The sequence below is a fragment of the Drosophila navojoa genome, chromosome 3 (genome assembly GCF_054131105.1).
Source record: "Drosophila navojoa isolate 15081-1374.11 chromosome 3, UAZ_NAV_1.0, whole genome shotgun sequence".
In the NCBI taxonomy this organism is placed as follows: Eukaryota; Metazoa; Arthropoda; class Insecta; order Diptera; family Drosophilidae; genus Drosophila; species Drosophila navojoa.
The window spans coordinates 20,859,597-20,878,205 of record NC_142891.1 but is presented as its reverse complement, the minus strand read 5'-3'; the positions used below and the strand labels follow the sequence as shown (position 1 = coordinate 20,878,205).

General features: G+C 38.3%; 1 protein-coding gene across 1 annotated transcript; it reads left to right on the top strand.

Annotated features, from left to right (window-relative positions):
• The first annotated feature begins 410 nt into the window (after positions 1–410).
• Positions 411–17,282, top strand: H15 (T-box protein H15). Its single transcript, XM_030384791.2, has 6 exons — positions 411–1,436; positions 5,146–5,603; positions 5,724–5,857; positions 12,908–13,193; positions 14,636–14,880; positions 16,438–17,282. The coding sequence occupies exons 1-6, from the start codon at positions 1,109–1,111 to the stop codon at positions 17,012–17,014; spliced, it is 2,028 nt and encodes a 675-aa protein (XP_030240651.1). The 5' UTR covers positions 411–1,108; the 3' UTR covers positions 17,015–17,282.
• Positions 17,283–18,609: the final 1,327 nt, after the last annotated feature.

The following is an 18,609-nucleotide window of genomic DNA, read 5'->3' as shown; positions in this document are numbered from 1 at the left end:
ACTTGTTTGCGCTCGCCAAAGCGAGACAACACGAAGCACACAGCCAGCCACAGAGCGAAGCGCTCACTCGATTGCGCTCAGCAGCGTCAGCAGCCATCTCGCTTGCACGCATGTGCCACAGTGCGCGCTCAGCTGAGTGTATGGGAATTTAGCGTTCGTATTGGAAAACTCAAAAGTGAGCATGAGTTATGTGAGGCGACGCGTCGCTGCCGCGTCGCTGCATTGGAATGCGCTACACGCACACACACATGTGGTCTATGCATATTGCTGGCTCGCTTGCACACACAGCGCTGATTGCTGCTGTTGGTGCCTCTGCTCCTGCTGCTGCTGCTGCAGCGCTGCTCGTCTGTCTGTCTCTTGCGGTTAACCGCTTTACGTTGCGTGCGAAGCTTACGTGAGCGCTTTCCCACAAACTTTTTGGCGCTTTTGCGCGAGCTGCGTAAAATTGCGGCGCCTCAGTGCTGTCAGGTATTTTGCGCTAGCCGCGCATAGCCGGACAACGAAACAACAATAACAACAGCAGCAGCAGCGGCAGCATCAACAGCTCCAACAACTGCAGCAACAACAACACAACTAGTGCCTTAGACGCAGCCTCTCACACGTTAGTTCGTTAAGTTGTTTGCCGTAACGCGCGTCACGTAAGCGCGTTACGTGGTGTTGAAAACTTTTCGCCGTAAGAGATCGTCAGCTGTGTGCACGAGGAAGGGGGCCAGGGCAGCACCAGGGCAGGGCAGGGCAGGGCGGGGGAGCCAGAGTCGACTTCGGCTTGTTGCGAATGCGTTTACATGGCAAAAAGCAAATCGCAGTTGCCACAAATTCATTCAATGGTCAGCTGTGCGACTGTAAAGCGGTTTTCACGGCAAAGCGCAAAAACACGAAAAGCCCAAAGAAACGAAATACAATAAAATATATCAAATACAACAAAAATCAAATACAAAATCGCGCGCGGAAAATTAAAAAAAAAAAAAAAAAAACACAAAACTTGACACACTCAAAATGCTTTATGTGAAATGTGTTGATTGAGAATTGTTAACATAGAAATTCTTGAATTTTAAAATTGATTGCAATATTTTTGTAAATTATATTGAAGAATTATAATAGAAATATTATGCTGCTTAGCAATCAGCCGGCGAATGCCAAGCCGCAGCCGACGTCGCCGTCGCCAACAGCGCCGCAAAGTTTTAAAGTCAAGTTGCAGCAACAAATTGCGGCAACTGCTGCAGCAGCAGCTGCCGCCGCAGCAACAATTGCCAATGGCAATAGCAACATCAGCAACAACAACAGCCATCACCATCATCATCATCATCATCTGAATAATCATCAGCATCATCAGCATAATATTTCCTTTGCCACGGATTTCTCAATTGCCGCGATTATGGCGAGAGGCGGAAACCCCGCCCCCTCCAACAGCCGCGAGCCATCGGAAAGGAGTCTGAGTGAGTAGCTAAAGTAATTGAGACTAACATGAATACAGTGATTCCACTATATGCGCATCTCTATATAGATATACATATACATATATATCGAGCATTTCTCTGTAGTTAAGTGGAAATGCTTATTAGAAGATTGAAAATGCACAAACTAGATAAATATTGAGAATGGTAGATAGAGTCCATATCTAGAGCTATAGAGATCTATTATATATAATGCTATTCTAATCTATGGATTAGCAAATTAAGCCTACTAGAAGCAGAACTACTAGGCAGTAGAATAGCTGGACTAGATAAGTAGTAGACTATATATAAGTATATCTAAATGTATAAGAGATAATTAGAAATTTTGTATTTTACGACATCTCTAAAGATAGATAACTGCTTTATACGTAGAAGATACTCAAAGCAGATCTATGTATTTATAAAAAAAAAATAAATAAAAATAATTGAGGCAGTCTTAACTAGACTTATACAAAATGAATATCTTTATCTTATATTTATATAATCTTTATTTTGAAATACTTAATTAATTAACATTTCAAATGAGAATCTAAATTTGATTTCACACAGTCTATACATAAGATTAGATAGAATATCTAAAGGCTAAAGACTAAAATATGTATGCATTGACGAATGTATGAAGTACAGATGAGCAAAAATATGCAAAGAAAAACAAAAATAAAAAAAAAATTGATTAAATTAAAATTAGGATTGTAATTTATTTTTAAGCTATTTATTTCCTTATTTTATTCATTTATTTTTTTAAATTAATATCTTGTCTGCAATCTGTTATACTGTCTCCAATAGGAATATTTCTGGTATTAGTTTACATATAATTTCTTGTTGGTTTTTAAAAGAGAAATATATATAAAAGCCAAATAAACTGCTATAATAAATTTAATGCAAATAAGCTTCTTCAACAATATAAATATATTTTTTTAAATAACAACTAACAAAATCTAGTTCTTATCGTTCTAAATAGTAAGGCTCGAGAAATGTATATATGTAAATATATGCATACATGTATAGATTATATATATATATAGATTACGTTATTCATTCGCATATCCTATTAAAAAATAGCTTTTAGTCTAGACATTTTGTAATATTTAAGCAATAATTAAAATTTTTATAGGCCACACAAATATTTCTCTGTTGTCATTCGCTCTTTTTTTAATACTTTTAATCAGCTTTATAAATTATTTAGTTTTTATGAGCATTTCAACAATTTCGAAGGTGTTAAAAACGCTTTTGAGAATTCCAAAAAAAATTTGTTGTTCGCATTTATGAGCCTCGCGGGGCTTATTTATAAAGACGTTTTTACGATAGGTTTCATCATTTATTTTTTCAAGTCAGCAGCTGCATAAAAATGTGTATTCAATGAATATTTATTAATTCATAATACAAGAAGAAGAAGAGAAAAGAGTTTACATAAATATCTTTGTGCAGAGTTTATAGACTCTTCTCGATTTAGAAATAAAAATCGAATCTTAACATTGAATACGATTTGGCATGCGCTAAGTGCCGTTAGACATCATCGGATTAATTCAGTTCATAAAAAATATGAACTCAAGCTGGATTTGTGTTTGAATTGATATAAAAATATGATTTTTTTATGACAAGAAATTGAATTTCATTTAAATTGAGCAATTTGAAAAATGAATAGGAGACTATTTTCATATAAATTGTGCTTGGAGCTTGAAGAAAAAAAAGCATAAGTATAATAACTAGTTTAGTTAGTTAAATAGCAATTTAAGGTAAATATAAGATCAAGATTTGAATAGCATTTAATGAGAAAGAGAGATATATATATTAGTTAAATGGAATATTTTTTGGGCATGTGTCTATTGCATTAAGTAAAAGCTAAAACGTCTTGGAAATATTCGGGGCTTTTATATAAACAACAGAATATTTCGTCAATATTCTTATTATCGATGTAATATTTGGTTACGTTGTACAAAATATTATCAGAATTGTATCAAATACAAGAATCTATAGAAGGTTTAGGGTATTCAAAATTTCCCATTGAAGAGTAAATAAATAGAGAGATTTCACATGAAATGATAATGAGGTTGAGCTTATTATACAGGTCGTTGTCTATCAAAATTACCCCCAACTTTCTATCAACATACATGGTGGAGTATATAAGCAAATGGTATACCAAGGAAATGATATCTTGAGCAATTTCAGTTTTTGAAACATAAATGAGCTAAATTTATTGCCTTTATTTTTCACTAATGCAACTATAATTTGCTGAAGCAAAACTTGTCAAGATAAAGCCTGAAATATAGGTTGGATAGTCGTATATTTAATATCGATATTTAGTTTCGAGCTGTTGACTTCAATTGCTGTGTTGCAGAGAGAAATCTAGGCAAAGGTCTCTAGATACCTTAGAGATACTCTCCATAGACTATAAATTCTACAAACTCTACTGAGATTCATTTAGATTATTTACTTTGCAAAATGTAGATATATTTCTTTATTTTAGATAGATTCAGTGTTTAAAATATACAACGATTTATAGCTGCAAATAACAATTTAAAAATATAAAAAAAAAAAAAAAAAAATAATAATAATAATAGTTTTATTTCAAAATGATTTTTGCTTTTATATAGTTATTTTAAATATATTTACAATATTTCTGTATGTTTATTTATTTAAATAGAATTATTTATATTATTTTGTAAACCATATTCTTAAATTTACTACATTTTATTTTATATTTTCTTCTTTATTTTCTTAGATTTTTTTATTCAAGTATATTTTCTTAAATTTTGTATTAATTTTATTTTTAGCGTAAATAGCTTTGTGAGACAATAAAAATATACTTGAGTAATATCTCTATAAATCATTTATAAATCATATTTTCAGCATATTAATAAATCAAACAATATTCCAAATAATTACGTAGTATATTATTATTAATATTTGGTAATAATTACATATATTTTATTATTTTTTAATTAGTATTTTCATAATTATTATTATGATTTTCGTGCAATTTATGTATTCAATCAATATAAATAATTAGCAGAAATAAATATGCATTACTTGATGCTAATTAACGCATCGAGTCGGCCAAGACTCGCGGCTCCATTAGCCGAGCTATTCACACCCACAGCGGCTGCTCGCGGTGTTGCACAGTGGCCAATGATATTATAGTCTGTATTTTTTATTGTTGTTGCTGTTGTTGTTGCTGCTGCTGTTGTTTATGCCACAAATTGCATATTGATGACAATGCAACGTTGATGACTTGATAATTGCGGCAAATGTGCGCGGCAATAAAATAATCAAAGCCTATTTGAATGCTAAAGTGGGTTGGGGTGGGCAACAGCAGCTGCAAAAGGGGCGTGGCTAGGGTGCACTGCATGTCATGATATGAGCATGCACATATACATATATTCATACAGAGAGATATTTATCGATTTGTATGCATGCACAAAACTATTTAGATGCCGTAATTTGCAGCTGTTGAGCCCCTTTGGCCAGCCCTCGCTCAGTGCATTTGATTAAAGCAACAACAACAACAACAGCAACAACAACACGCATATTAACATATGAAATCACCGAGTAAATAATTGAATTTGTGTGTCTCATATCTGCAAAAAAACATCTGCATGTTGCATGCAACATGTTGTTGCCGCCTAGACAACTCTCTTTATACTCACTCTCTCTCTCTCTCTCTCTTCCTCTTTCTCTGTCTCTCTTTTAGGTCCATTATCTGTGGAGCGCTATTCGACGCAGGATGCGGACGATGATGTTGACGTTGATGTGGTTGACTGCAGCGACAGCGAAACGCCAACGGCGGCAGCAGCAGCAGCAGCAGCGGCGGCAGCGACGGCAGCGACAGCAGCAGCCGCAGCAGCAGCGGCGCAGCAGCATGCGCGTCATGCATTGCGTGTTGCACAACAGCAGCAACAACAACAACAACAGCAACAGCAGCAGCAGCAGCGCCAACAGGCTCATGCAACAGCCAACAAGCAGCGACAACAACAGCAACAGCAACACAACAACAACAACAATCACAGCAAATCTAGCAGCCATCGAGGGCGTGCCACATCCACACCAACGGCTGCAGCTGCCACCACTGCCACGCCCTCGCCGCCACCCGCCCGCGCAGCTCACAGCCCCAGCGAGGACGAGCGCCTGTCCCCCGAGGAGCCTGCGCAGGTAACAAAAAATAAATAAATCCAAACACTAAAACTAGATGCAACAACTAAACTTGCTCTCCTTCACTCTCTCTCGCTCTCTCTCTCTCTCTCTCTCTCTCTCTCGCTCGCTCGCTAACAGCTGCCAACGCCCAAAATCTTGGGCTCCTGCAATTGCGACGATCTCTTGCCCGTGCAATGCCATCTGGAGACTAAAGAGCTCTGGGATAAGTTCCATGAGCTCGGCACCGAAATGATCATCACCAAAACGGGCAGGTGAGTGAGAAGCTTCCTTTGTCTTCCTCTTGTTCTCCGTTTCTCTGACTGCAAGTCTCGGGCAAGTCAAGTCGAGGCACTTGACAGCAGCTGCCCGAGGCGCATGGATTGCCCAAGTTAAGATGTGCTCCATAGAAATTGCTGCTAGTAATTAAGTTGGCATCCAACAAGTGAAGCATAAAGAAGCCATAGAATAGATCCAGATACTCTGCTCGGCATAAACATAATTATTGAAATTAAGTGAAATATTATAAATGCGAAGACATCATCATTAACATTTTATAAAGTGGGATATCTGACTGATAATATATACAATATAGTAATAGCAATAATAGAAATAATAAGCAATTGTTCTTCTGTTGTGTTTTTCTTCCTTCTCTCTCTGTCTCTGTCACACTCTTGATCCGACTCTATCCTCCCTCTATTTTCATTTCTCCTTTTCTTTCTCTCTCTCTTTCTCTCTCTCTGACTTTTTCTCTCACTTTTGCCTCACTCTTTCTCTCTCTCTCTCTCTCTCTTTCTGTTTCAGACGCTCTACGTATACATCTCCCTCTGTCTTTCTTGTCTCTCTATCTCTCTCTTTCTCTCTTTCTGTTCTTATCACTCTTCCTCTTTCTCACTATATTTACCTATAGATATCTCTGCTACCTGTCTTTACCTTACCAGTTAAATATTTGCCTTTTAGCCAATTTCTCATCTGCCATCGCTCATAATTTCAGCTTTGATAGTCAACTCAGTCCCCCAATTAGTCGCCTTCGGGCCACATGTCGCCCAGTGGCATCAAACAATTTCGGGCCTCATCATCAATCGACGCTAATCAGACACTCGAACTCCAACTCGAAAAGAAAAACAAAAAACTCATCCTGAATGCGAACTCAAACTTGAAAACTTGAACAATCAATAAACTCCACAAACACCTTTCACTCTGTCTGTCCCAGACGGTGGGGATGGCTAACGGGGTAGGTGGTGCGGGGCGTGGCGTGCCTGGTGGTATTCACATTCACAATCATATTCGCCATTTACATTTACGCCCCGCTCAAGTTAACTGCAAAATATCAGCAGCTTTTTGGTTAGTTTCTCATTACGAATGCCGCCGCCGCCGCCGCCGCCGCCACCACCAGCACCAGCACCACCAACACCACCACCACCAGCACCACCCATCGATGCCTCCTGCTCGGCTGTTGGCTGCCCCACAATTTGATTGACAAGGCATCGAAATAATGTGCCGTCGATTTTCGATTTTCGATTAGCAACATGCCGCGAGGCCCACACCCCCCGCCCCTCTACTTCTCCACCCCTTGAACAGCTAAAGAGAAGAAGACAAAAATAAAGGCAGAGACAGCCGAATTGGCGGCTGTTTCTTGTCAGCTGTTTTGCAGTTCACACACACACATATATATATATATACATGTATATGTATATTCTCTCCATCTCTTTCACTCACATTCAGCATTTGGTTAAACGACTTTTCATTCGCAACTCAACAAAGTTGACTTCAACAAAAAAAAACGAAATTATTGCTTGACGATTTCGTGCGAATGTCGTATAAAATGCGAAATGTAAAATGCCAAATGCGAGTGCATAATAGAAGCTGGCTTGCGTGACTACAGCATACCCTGTACTAAACTAAACTGTATTGACAAAGCCCATTTGAATTTGAATTTCAAATAAATCTATTTTATTTTGGACTATTAGAACTTCAAACACGTCTATAATGACATTGAAAAAAATAAATAAAGAAAAAATAAAATAAAATCAAAATAAATAAATAAATAATAAAAATAAAGAGAAAAAGAAATAAAAATTAAAAAAAAGAAAAAAAAAAAAACAAAACAAATATAACTGAAATAAAGTTGAATGAGAAATTCGATATTTACGAAAAATATGTATGTTATAATATAATTTGTTTACAAATTTTATTATATATTTTTACATATTGTAAATTTTTATATATCAAATATATTTTTTAAAATATATTAGAATATTTTTATGAAACAAACAGCAGCCTATATAAAAGCATTTCAATTTATTCCCACATGAATTTCTACATTCTGTTCTCACCTGCCATGCATATGTATATACCCCTTAGCACTTATATGCTCGGCAGGGTATATCATGCATGAAACATAAATTTGAGCCAAGCGTTGCCTTTGTTGCCTTTGTCGCTGCTGCTGTTGCTTTGAGTCTCAGTTCTCAGTGCTCAAAGCTCTGGCTGATGACATGCGAAATGCGCATTAGTCGCTAGCTGGTAGTTAGGAACTGAATATGCTAACCTCTTCTTCAGCCTGCTCTAATGTGTGTGTGTGTGTATGTGTGTGTGTGTATGGCTTTTGGCTTTAGTTTTTTGTTTCTTTTCCCCTTTCAGTATGGGATACCTGTACGCTTCCGCCTTCCTCCCGCTGCGCGCATTTGCGACACATTAACAAATTTACTCCTTTCGCTGGCTTTCGATTCATCCGCCGAGGTCCTGACAGCGCCACAAAGTATAAATTGCAATGTAATAGCTGCCGATTGTCGCGCTAACAACACATTTGCATGTCCTTTGTCCTTACGAATCCCGTTTTGTTTTTTTTTTTTTTTTGGCATTTGTTTTTGTTTTGTTGTATTCATTTGGACTCTGACTACGACTCCAACTGCCTCCGTCGCCGAGCCGTGCGCCCTGTAATTAGCGCAAAGCACCTCCATGCCGCTTGTTTATTTACATTTGTGCGGGCCGGGCAACGCCCCCAAAAGTATTACCCCGTTTTTTTTATTTTTTTTCTACTCCTGATATGGATCTATGTCAGCACATCGTTTGGCTGCCAGCAACAGCAGCAACTGCTGCGAATTGCCATTCACAATTGCGGGCTCTGTTCCATTGAGTGATATCATTTAAATTGCTTAAATATATACCCAATACATTCGTCCTTAAAAGCTGAGTTGCGTTTTAGCAGCTGCTGGCTTTTTATCATATTTATAGTATGCATACCTTAATAGTATACCTGCATATATAGAAGAGTAGACAGCAAATTGGGTGGGAAACTTGTAGTATGTAAGTTAAAATTATAGAATTTATTCCCTTTCCTCCATTTCAAAGTCAACTAGAATTGAGACTATATATACCAAATCCCACCAGATCAGCTCTATATAAGAGAAATAGAGGAACCTCAAGGGAGAGAGAGAGAGGGGTTACCAAATCAAGTAAGAAGAAGCACAAGAAACTCAGCATCTCAACCCGAAAATGATTTACAATGCATTGCGCACAGGGCCAAAAAGGATCGAGCCGGGTCGAGAGTTTTACCTGTTGACCGTGCTGTCTGTCTTTTGAGAGCTGTTGTTGCGGTCATTGAGATAAAATGTCACGTGGTTTTTGTGGATTTTGTCACGCACTGTCAGCGGTTAACAGAAACCAACAGCAATTGGCGGTTGCAATGAGAGAGAAAGGCAAAGGCAAGCAGGCGGCCTAATTGTCCCAGCCAAGTCAGCGGGCGGCAATTGAGATCTACACATATAGAGGCAGAGAGAGAGAGAGGGTGCGAGGTAGAGGCAGAGGGAGAGAGGTAGCTCAGCTGGTAGTCAACGGCAAATGTTTGTCAATATTTTAGCGACAACTCTTCACGCTTGTTAGGCAATTGTTGGCATACAGAGAGTCGGTTCCGCACCGTTCTAATCGAGCGGACAGTAGCCCCTGCCAAGGTGCGTATCAATTGCGATTTTCATGCCTGAAGACCGAACTCAATACAATAAATACAAAGCGCGACTCTGGGCCAGCTTGATAGAGCTCGCATATTAATTTATTTCGAACCAATTTTACGTACAACTTCATTAACATTTGATTGTCTGCCGCGAGCAGCTGTACCAAGTGAGCGAACATTTATCATTCGGCCTAAAGGACAACAGCAATGAAACAAGTTAAGACCCAACAGAAAGGTGCAGGAGCTGTGGGCATTTTTAAGAGGCAGTTAATAGCTGACCCCAAATAGCCTAGTGGGTACACGGAGAGAAATAAGGAGTTGTATATAAAAGAGATTACTATATAATATAAATTATATATTTATTTCAGCAAATAATATTAAATTTAAATTAAAAAAAAAAAATAAATAAATAAGTAATATGAAAAACAAAAATTATAAATTAAAAAAAAATTAATTTCATTATTTTTTAATCTTGCTGGTCTTCAGAATTTTCCATTGTTTAATTTTGTATATTTAAAAAACTTAGAGTTTTCAATTTTGTTTATGAGAAAAATCAAATTTACACATTTATTTAGTTTTTTTTTTTATTCTTTAAGTTTTTCGAAACTTAGTTTTGAATAGATGTATTACATTTTTCTTAATATTCATAATATTATTATTTTTATTATTATTTTTATTTTTTATTTATCTTTTAATTTAATCATACAATTTTTTTTCCCAGTGTAGTCGTCTCTTTGTTCAGAATTTTCAGACTTTTACTGAGTATTTTTAGCTATTAAATTATGAATTAATTAAATAATAAAAAATGAAAGAGATAGCCTCGGAGAGACAGTGTGTAAGAGAGAGAGAGAAGAGCCAGTGCCGTTTGAGCTGCGCTTCATATATTTTTACAAGCGACGATAAGATCGCTCAGTTTTGCTTTGTCCAGGGCTGCACTTGGGGGTTGCTCGATGAAAGAATGGAAGGCAGGAGGGCAGCAAGAATTAGCATTTAGTTGCATTTATTAACTCAAAGCTGGCGGCTTAATTTGCTGGAACTAAGGTGTTGATAATGTATGCGTCTAGCCCCCCGGGGCGGAAGTGCGGATAAAATGCGCCACATATAAAAAACAGTGAAGAGTCAACTAATTGGAACAAACTGAAACACAGAGAGAGTGTGTGTGAGAGAAAGAGAGGGTGAGTGTGTGTGTGTGAATTTGTGGTCAAGCTAATTGAAAGTCCAGAGTGAAGTCGAGAAGTATGGCTGGAGCAACCCTCTATGGCAAATGGTGTGTAAACTTCATAATTGTAACCTTTGGCACCTAAAGCCAAAAAAACTCCGACTGGAAAATGAGCGAAAGCCATTTCCCTAATTTTCCCATAAACAAATACATAAAATCCACACTTAGACGCAGCAAAATAATAATGCAGAGCAGAAAGCTAAAAGTCTCTCTCTCTCACTCTCTCTGTCTGGCTGTGTGTGCCACGCCCACCGAGAGCTGGGCTGTGCTGGGCAGGGCCTGCAGGCAGCTCGCCGCCGAGTTTGGCTCATAAAAATGTATGTAAATGCTGAGAATATGATTTACGACATTTCCGCTGGCGCAGCGCGTTCAAAAGGCGGGCGTTTGCGACGTTAGTGCTGGGCGTGGCAGTTAACTGGGCGTGCGGCTGGCTGCCCGTTTGGCGTTTGGCGTTTGGCGTTTGGCATTTTCACACATTTATGGACACATTAGCAAGCTATCAAAAGTGTTGGAAAGTTTTCTTAGCTGCAGCTGTTGATTTCTCTGCTTCTTGAATAGATTTGCCAGCGCGTCAGGGTCGAGTGCATCGCCTCAGCTGATGGCATCGCAGCGATAAGCAATCCGCTACAATGGTGCTAATTGTGGCATGCAACATGCCGACTGACGTCTGACGACTAACGACTGTCGACTTGCAAGTTGCAACTGCCACAGCAATGACAGTTATTACCAACACACACACACACACACACACACACGCAGTTTACTCTGCCACAACATGGCGGCCAACACGCACACATACGCCTCTGCCACCAGCCACGCCCACGCCTCTCCCTATCCATACAACATGTCATAGCACTCGCTGCCTGCAATCGCCTTCGATTCATGTTTGACATTTTAACTGAAATTATTATCAATTATATATATGCATATATACATATATATATCTTTTATTTTTTATTCATCTATAAACCTGTGTCTGCGGCACGATTTTCATTGGCATGCGACAGCTGATGAACGGGCTCGACTCTGATTTATTGCATTCTATATATATATTCTATGTATAATATATAGATATACATACATACGTACCATAAGCTAAAGCACTATAAAGACAAGGCCTAGTCTGGCACAGGAACGAGGAACGAATAACTTGTTTATTGCTCTTACTTCAAACTGAGCTGAAAGTGTATTTTGCATAGTTTATTATTCCTGTTAGAATTTTATAAATTTGTAGCTAGCCTATATATGTATATTTGATATATTTTTTATGTTCTCTTGCTCTATTTTATACAAATTATTTTATATATAATAATTTACTACAGAATACAAACATATATTTACAGCATTTTAATTAATTTAAGTCTTATGTCTATTCTTTATACCCAAGCAAACAAAACTTTCTATAAGTTTCTCGGTTAAATGTTATTTATCATTTATTTATTGCAATATTTTGTATAAATAATTTTTATTGCTATTAGTATCATTGTTCAAGAGAAAGCTAACTATCCAACGCCTCATTTTCATATAGCATATGCATACCCTATATAGTTTTTCTACTATCATTTCATGTCCATGTCCAACTCATATCATATCAAAAACTCTATTTGCTGTATTGTTAATTAGTTGGTTTATTATGACAAATGTTGCAACATTTGTTTACAACTCAACTCAACACACACACAGTCGCACATACACTCGCACACACACACACTCTCGCACACCTTTGCAGGCAGTCACATAAACAGAAACCCGTAAGACAAATGACAACAGAACTGGGCTGGGTCATTAGCGTCATTTACACTTTGCCTGGCCGCAGCTTGAGTTGAGTTGAGTTTTTTGTTTCTGTGGTTTGTTTCTTGGCCCCTGGAAGTTGGGGCACTCTGATGAGGTCTGCTTCGTCGCGGAAATGTGTCAAAAACGTGCTAAAAGTCATAAAATTAAATATGCGTCTTATTTACATACACACAACCCCCGGAAACAAAATCCAACCCCCAACTCTAGCGCCACACAATGCCAGGCAATAAAAGAAAGCTAAGGCTTTTCTCTATTTTCTAGTGGCTGGCGTATATTGCCTCTCTCACTCTCTCTCTCTCTTTTGTGTATTGAATTTCCTACATTATCCTCATGGAATTTCTTTTTGGTTTGGTCTACTTTCAGGCGCATGTTCCCCACTGTGCGTGTCTCGTTCTCGGGCCCGTTACGGCAAATCCAGCCGCCGGATCGCTATGCCGTACTGCTGGACATTGTGCCGTTGGACTCGAGGCGCTATCGCTATGCATATCATCGCAGCTCCTGGCTGGTGGCCGGCAAGGCGGATCCACCGCCGCCGGCACGCATTTATGCCCATCCCGATAGCCCCATCAGCCCGGAGGCATTGCGCAAACAAGTCGTCTCCTTCGAGAAGGTGAAGCTGACAAATAACGAAATGGACAAAAGCGGACAGGTGAGTTTCAGCAGAGATGGTGTGTGTGTGTGTGTGTGTTTGAGTGTGTGTCTGTGTGTGTGTGTGCCGGGTCAAAGGTTAACTGCGGCGACAGCTGGGAGAGCGCACATTGACACGAAGCAAAGCGACGAAAAAGAAAAACAAATCGATGAGCTATAAGGCTTTAATGCATGGAATAGAAAGTGAATTGCTAGCAATGGGAGAGACAAAAAGAAATAGTGTGAAGAAAGGAAAAATGAGAGAGAGAGTGAGAGAGAGTGTGAGAGAGTGAGAGAGAGAGAAACAGAGAGAGTGAGAATGAGATAGAGAGTGGGAGAGAAAAAGAGAGGAAGAGGTAGGGAGAGAGAAACTTATACATAGAGAGAGACAGAGATAAAGAGAGATAAGCCATTTACACAAAAAGAGCGAGTGAGAGAGAAAAAGAAATGCTGTTTACACATAGAGAGAGAGAGAGAAAGGATGTTTGCTCACATGGAGCGAGTGAGAGAGAGGGCAGAGCATAGAAACCACAGAAGGATATTCTTGATCAAAAATCGAAATTATATTCGTTTTACTAACTTTAGTAAATAGTAATGCATTTACTAAAGTTTGCTTCAAATATGTTAGAAAAACTAGTTATAGAGAAGATGTAAGGCTTTAACGGACTAGTGAATACTTAATTATCTTGTCTGAATTATCTGAGTGTATCATTGTAAACATCATTAAACACAATTTTAGATCCAATCCAACTAAAGCATGAGAAAACTAAAATTGGATATACAAAATATTTGCAAGTAAAGTTTTGTTTCTTCCACACTACAGTGAGCACTAATAGTATGTTCAGCCTGTGCAAGCAAGGGCAAAGCTGCGAAAATTCACGCGAGATTCACAAGATATTATCAAGCAGCACTTCCTTAAGCATCCTGGCGCAAAGCATTTATGAATAATTTAGCTAGAAGACAAAAGGATATAAAAAGCCGCAGCGACTGGTCTGCCATTGTCAGAGCTACACTAAAAAGAGAGAGTGAGAGAGAGGGAGAGAGAGAGGGAGACACATAGAGGGTGTATAGCCTGTCTTACTGCTGGCATGTGTAAATTCCAAAAAATGAATGAAAATTGTTGGCAATTTGGTGGCAAATGCAAAAGCTAAAAAACTTCCCCTGCATGCATGGCTCCTATATATACATAAGTATATATGTATATAGCAGCACTCTGTGACCCTACATCATGCCCGGCCATATAACATGGAAAGTGTGGACGCTCTGTTTACGAGCCAGCCACCGTTTTTATCGCCGCCATAAAGGATGCTGCTCCGGAAAAGCGTCAAAACAAACGCCGACTACTTTTTTTATTGTTGTAAATTTTTTATAAGACCAACAAGAGAGACAGAGATAGAGAGAGAGAGAGAGAGAATGAAATTCTAAATAAAAAAATGCCTGCTTTTGTTGTTCGTTTGCTTGCAGGTCGTGCTGAATTCGATGCATCGATATCAGCCACGGATACACTTGGTGCGACTGAGCCATGGCCAGAGCATACCCGGCAATCCCAAGGAGCTGCAGGATATGGATCATAAAACGTTCGTGTTCCCGGAGACGGTATTCACGGCCGTGACGGCCTATCAGAATCAATTGATTACAAAATTGAAAATCGATTCGAATCCGTTCGCAAAAGGATTTCGCGATTCGTCGCGTCTGACTGATTTTGATAGGTGAGTTGTTTTCATCATCATCTTCTTCTTCCACTTCTTTATTAATAAGTAGCACTAAGGGCAGCGCGGGCGTCGCTGGAGTGAGTCTTGAAATAGTTCAATAGTTGACCCCGAACACTTTTATGGCGGCTTGTTTGCTGATTTACGACCTCATTTACGATAAACCTCTGCTGATGCGCCTTAGCGAGGTTTCTCACTGAGCCAGCGCACAGTAGCTCAAGCCCAAGCCGCTGATTAGCGAAATGGTGTGAAAGCCAGTGGCGAAACGAAAAAACACTCGTAGAACTCGAGCAAACCAAATCTATTTCAATTAGTAACTGTTTAAACTGGAGCAGCGGGAAATTCTTTAGAAGATCTGCCGACAGTTGCGAGAGTTAGGAATGTAAAATATGGATATATGGGTATATAGATATATAGATATATAGATATGTAGATATATAGATAGTATATAGATATATAGATATGTAGATATATAGATATATAGATATGTAGATATATAGATATATAGATATGTAGATATATAGATATATAGATATATAGATATGTAGATATGTAGATATATAGATATGTAGATCTAATTTAGTCGCCATAGGTCTAAGCTCTCTCTCGTCCGAATATGAACTGAGCCATATCAGTTCTATTGGTTGGGTTCTCCCCTTGAATGTCTTCTGTCACAGCATTATATTAATCTAAGGATATATCAATTGGATTCAGCTAAACTAATCTATACATTCGTAAGTCCAGTTTTAGCTAAAGTATTTTACTCAAATACTCTAACTACTCTAATGTCAAGGCAAAGCGATTAAATCCAGTTGTTTTACCGTCTTTCATAATCTGAATCCCTCAAACATTCCACTTTAAACTCTCGATTTCCCAGTTGCCCCCCTCATACATATTTCGATTCATATGCTCCAGCTGATTAAAAGAGTTCAAACTTGGCTGCCCCAGTTGCGCCTTAGCAACATGTTGCATGCTGCATGTTGCATGTTGCATGTTGCGCACAGGTTGCACAGGATAATCAAACAGTATTCGCTGCCCTGAGCAGGGGAAAGGGTAGCTGCTCTTTAGGAAGTATTTTGTTTTTGTTGTTTTTTTTTTGTTTCCCATTCTTTTCGGACAGCAACTTCAAAAGTGTTGCAAGGCGGCGGCTACGTGTACTATTAAGACAGCAAACGCAGGCAGCCAGCAGCATGGACAACGGCAGCAACTACAGCAACAACAACAACAACAACATTCAATGTTTTTAGCCGGCTCGGCGGCGTCTTAAGTGGCGTAAATTACAGATCGGCGCATTTAACTTTGAAGCCGATTCGTACATGAAATGAAAACACGAAAATAATGAGTGAATGTTGTTGTTGTTGTTGTTGTTGTTGTTGCTGGCGTTGTTTAGTGTCGGCAATTGGCAGTTACTTTCAACGTAATTATGTTATTGCTGCCTTGGCGTTTGCCTCCGTGTTGCAACAAGTTTAGCTTAACCCCTACTCTCTCCCTCTCTCTCACTCTCTCTCTTCCTCTCTCTCTTATTCATGTGTATTCTGTTGGCTTTGTTCTTTGCAGAGATCCCATGGATTCGTTCTTTTTCGATCAGCACATGCGCGCTGCACCGCTGCGCTTCTTTCCGGATCCGCTGATGGCGCAACTGACGCCCCAAGAGGCGGACGCCGCATCGCTGGCGCTGCTGGAGAAGGCGCGCCAGCATCTGCAAATGTTCGGCCGTTCGCCGTATACGGAAATGTTGCTGCCACATTTGTACCAGCGCGCCGCACCGCCAGCACCGCCGCCGCCCCATCCGAGCGCCTCGCTGGGCGCCTTTCAGCTGGGCATGTGGCAGCAGCAGTGGCCGCAGCTAACGGCCGGCTTTCTGGCCAGCGCCAATCAGCAGGCGGCCTTCGCCGCTGCAGCGGCGGCAGCGGCTGGCGTCAGCCGCACGCCACCACCGCCGCCGCCAGCAGCGACTGTCAATGCACCGCCAGCGCCTGCCACGCCCACATCCTCGTGCGGCTCCGCGTCGCCGGATTTGCGCATCAAGACGCAGCTGGGCCACTATCCCCAGCGCTTCAGTCCGTATCAGGTGCCGCAGCACGGCCAGCCAGCCAGCTCCCCCTCGCCCTCGCTGCGCGCCGAGAGCCCCTAGAAACAATGAAAACTACTATGCGAAATGTATGTGCAATGATCGAACATGTTTGTAAATAACCAAAAAAAAAAAAAAAACAAGAAGAAAACAAAATACTGTAATCACTCAAAGCTGTGCAGCGCTAAGCATGTTGCAGCAACATGTGGCAAACACTCAAATTTGGCAGCTTGTTTATGCCAAGCAGCTGAGACGTGTTTCGAAATTTATGCGAGTTTTCTTAAATGATTTGAGAAATTATGTTAAATATGATTTAAGCAACAGATTTATATGGCCTATAAATATATAAAAGAAGCCCTAATATTCGAATGTAATTAAAAATTTATAAAAACTTACTTGAAATGCAGTAAGAGCCAAAGTATTCAACACGCAACATTTTGTATTTTGAGTCATTCCACTATCAACAATTTGAAACATTCATAGAAAATTATACTGCAATTAAAAAAAAAATTTCAAAAGCTTGAACTACAATTTGGTATAAAATTTGAGAATACAAGCAGAAGAAAAATAAAAAATATTCACGCCTACCTAAATACTCAACAAAATTTATGACCAAAATAAATGACAAAACCAATAATAAACAATTTTGTATTTTTAAGTAATAAAAACAACAGTTAAAAACATTTTAGGCAAATGTTGAGCCAATAAACATAAATTATAAATTCATTTTTTATACAAAAAAGATTTTTCATAAAAATATTATTGAAAAAATTGTTAGCTAATTATTTGTATGTTTCTATAACTTTCGAGATTTATATAAAAAAAAAATTAAAGAAGCTCCAATTTTGGTATATAAAAATTCAAGCTGCTTTACAAAAATCAGGCTTTACAAAAAAAATAATAATAATAATTAACAAACAATTTTATGTATTTTATATTTAAGTTTTAGGCCTTGAAGGTTTCATTCGATTAATTTTCATATAAAAAAAAAAAACAGTAAAAGTTTTAAAGAAATTTAACAAAAAAAAAAAAAAAACAAAAAAAAAATTTATATATATATATAAATAAATAACTGAACTGCTAATTAATTATAAAATACAAAAATTAAAAATTTTAATTTCAAGAGCAATGAACCTAAATCTAAATGAAAATATTGAAACAAAATAGGTTTAACTTGAGTTTTTAAGAAATTCGCTTAAATTTCGAGACATCCAACAGTTGCCGCGCATAAACTTGTCTTATAAATAAATATATAAATACATACATATATATAGTAGTTATATAAATATAACTGTATTTAGTGTAGTTCTTAGTTTTAGCCGTGTAACAGTATTAGTTAATTTAATTAGGCTTAGAACTAGTGCAAAGGAGAGTTTCGCTTGTTTTATTTAAATTATATATAATTTTGTTGTTGTGTCTAATTGTTCCTAACTGCAAATTATTGTAAAAAAAAAAAAAAACAAAATATACAAAAACAACTCCAATCCCGAACCCCATCCTCTCCCCCACTCTTTTAAAAGCTGAAAATCAAAAAGCGAAAAGAAAACAAAAACAAACCATTTAAATTATGTGCAAAAATAATAATAAACAATTTATAACACAAAAGAGTAACAAAATAAAAAAAAAAGTAAAAAAAAAAAATAAAATGTTTTTCGTTT

Bases quoted from the DNA above. Each gene is read 5' to 3' on its own strand.
- H15 (XM_030384791.2), top strand. From the start codon at position 1,109: ATGCTGCTTAGCAATCAGCCGGCGAATGCCAAGCCGCAGCCGACGTCG. The intron at 13,194-14,635 runs GTGAGTTTCAGC...GTTTGCTTGCAG, and splicing joins AAATGGACAAAAGCGGACAG to GTCGTGCTGAATTCGATGCA. The intron at 14,881-16,437 runs GTGAGTTGTTTT...TGTTCTTTGCAG, and splicing joins CGTCTGACTGATTTTGATAG to AGATCCCATGGATTCGTTCT.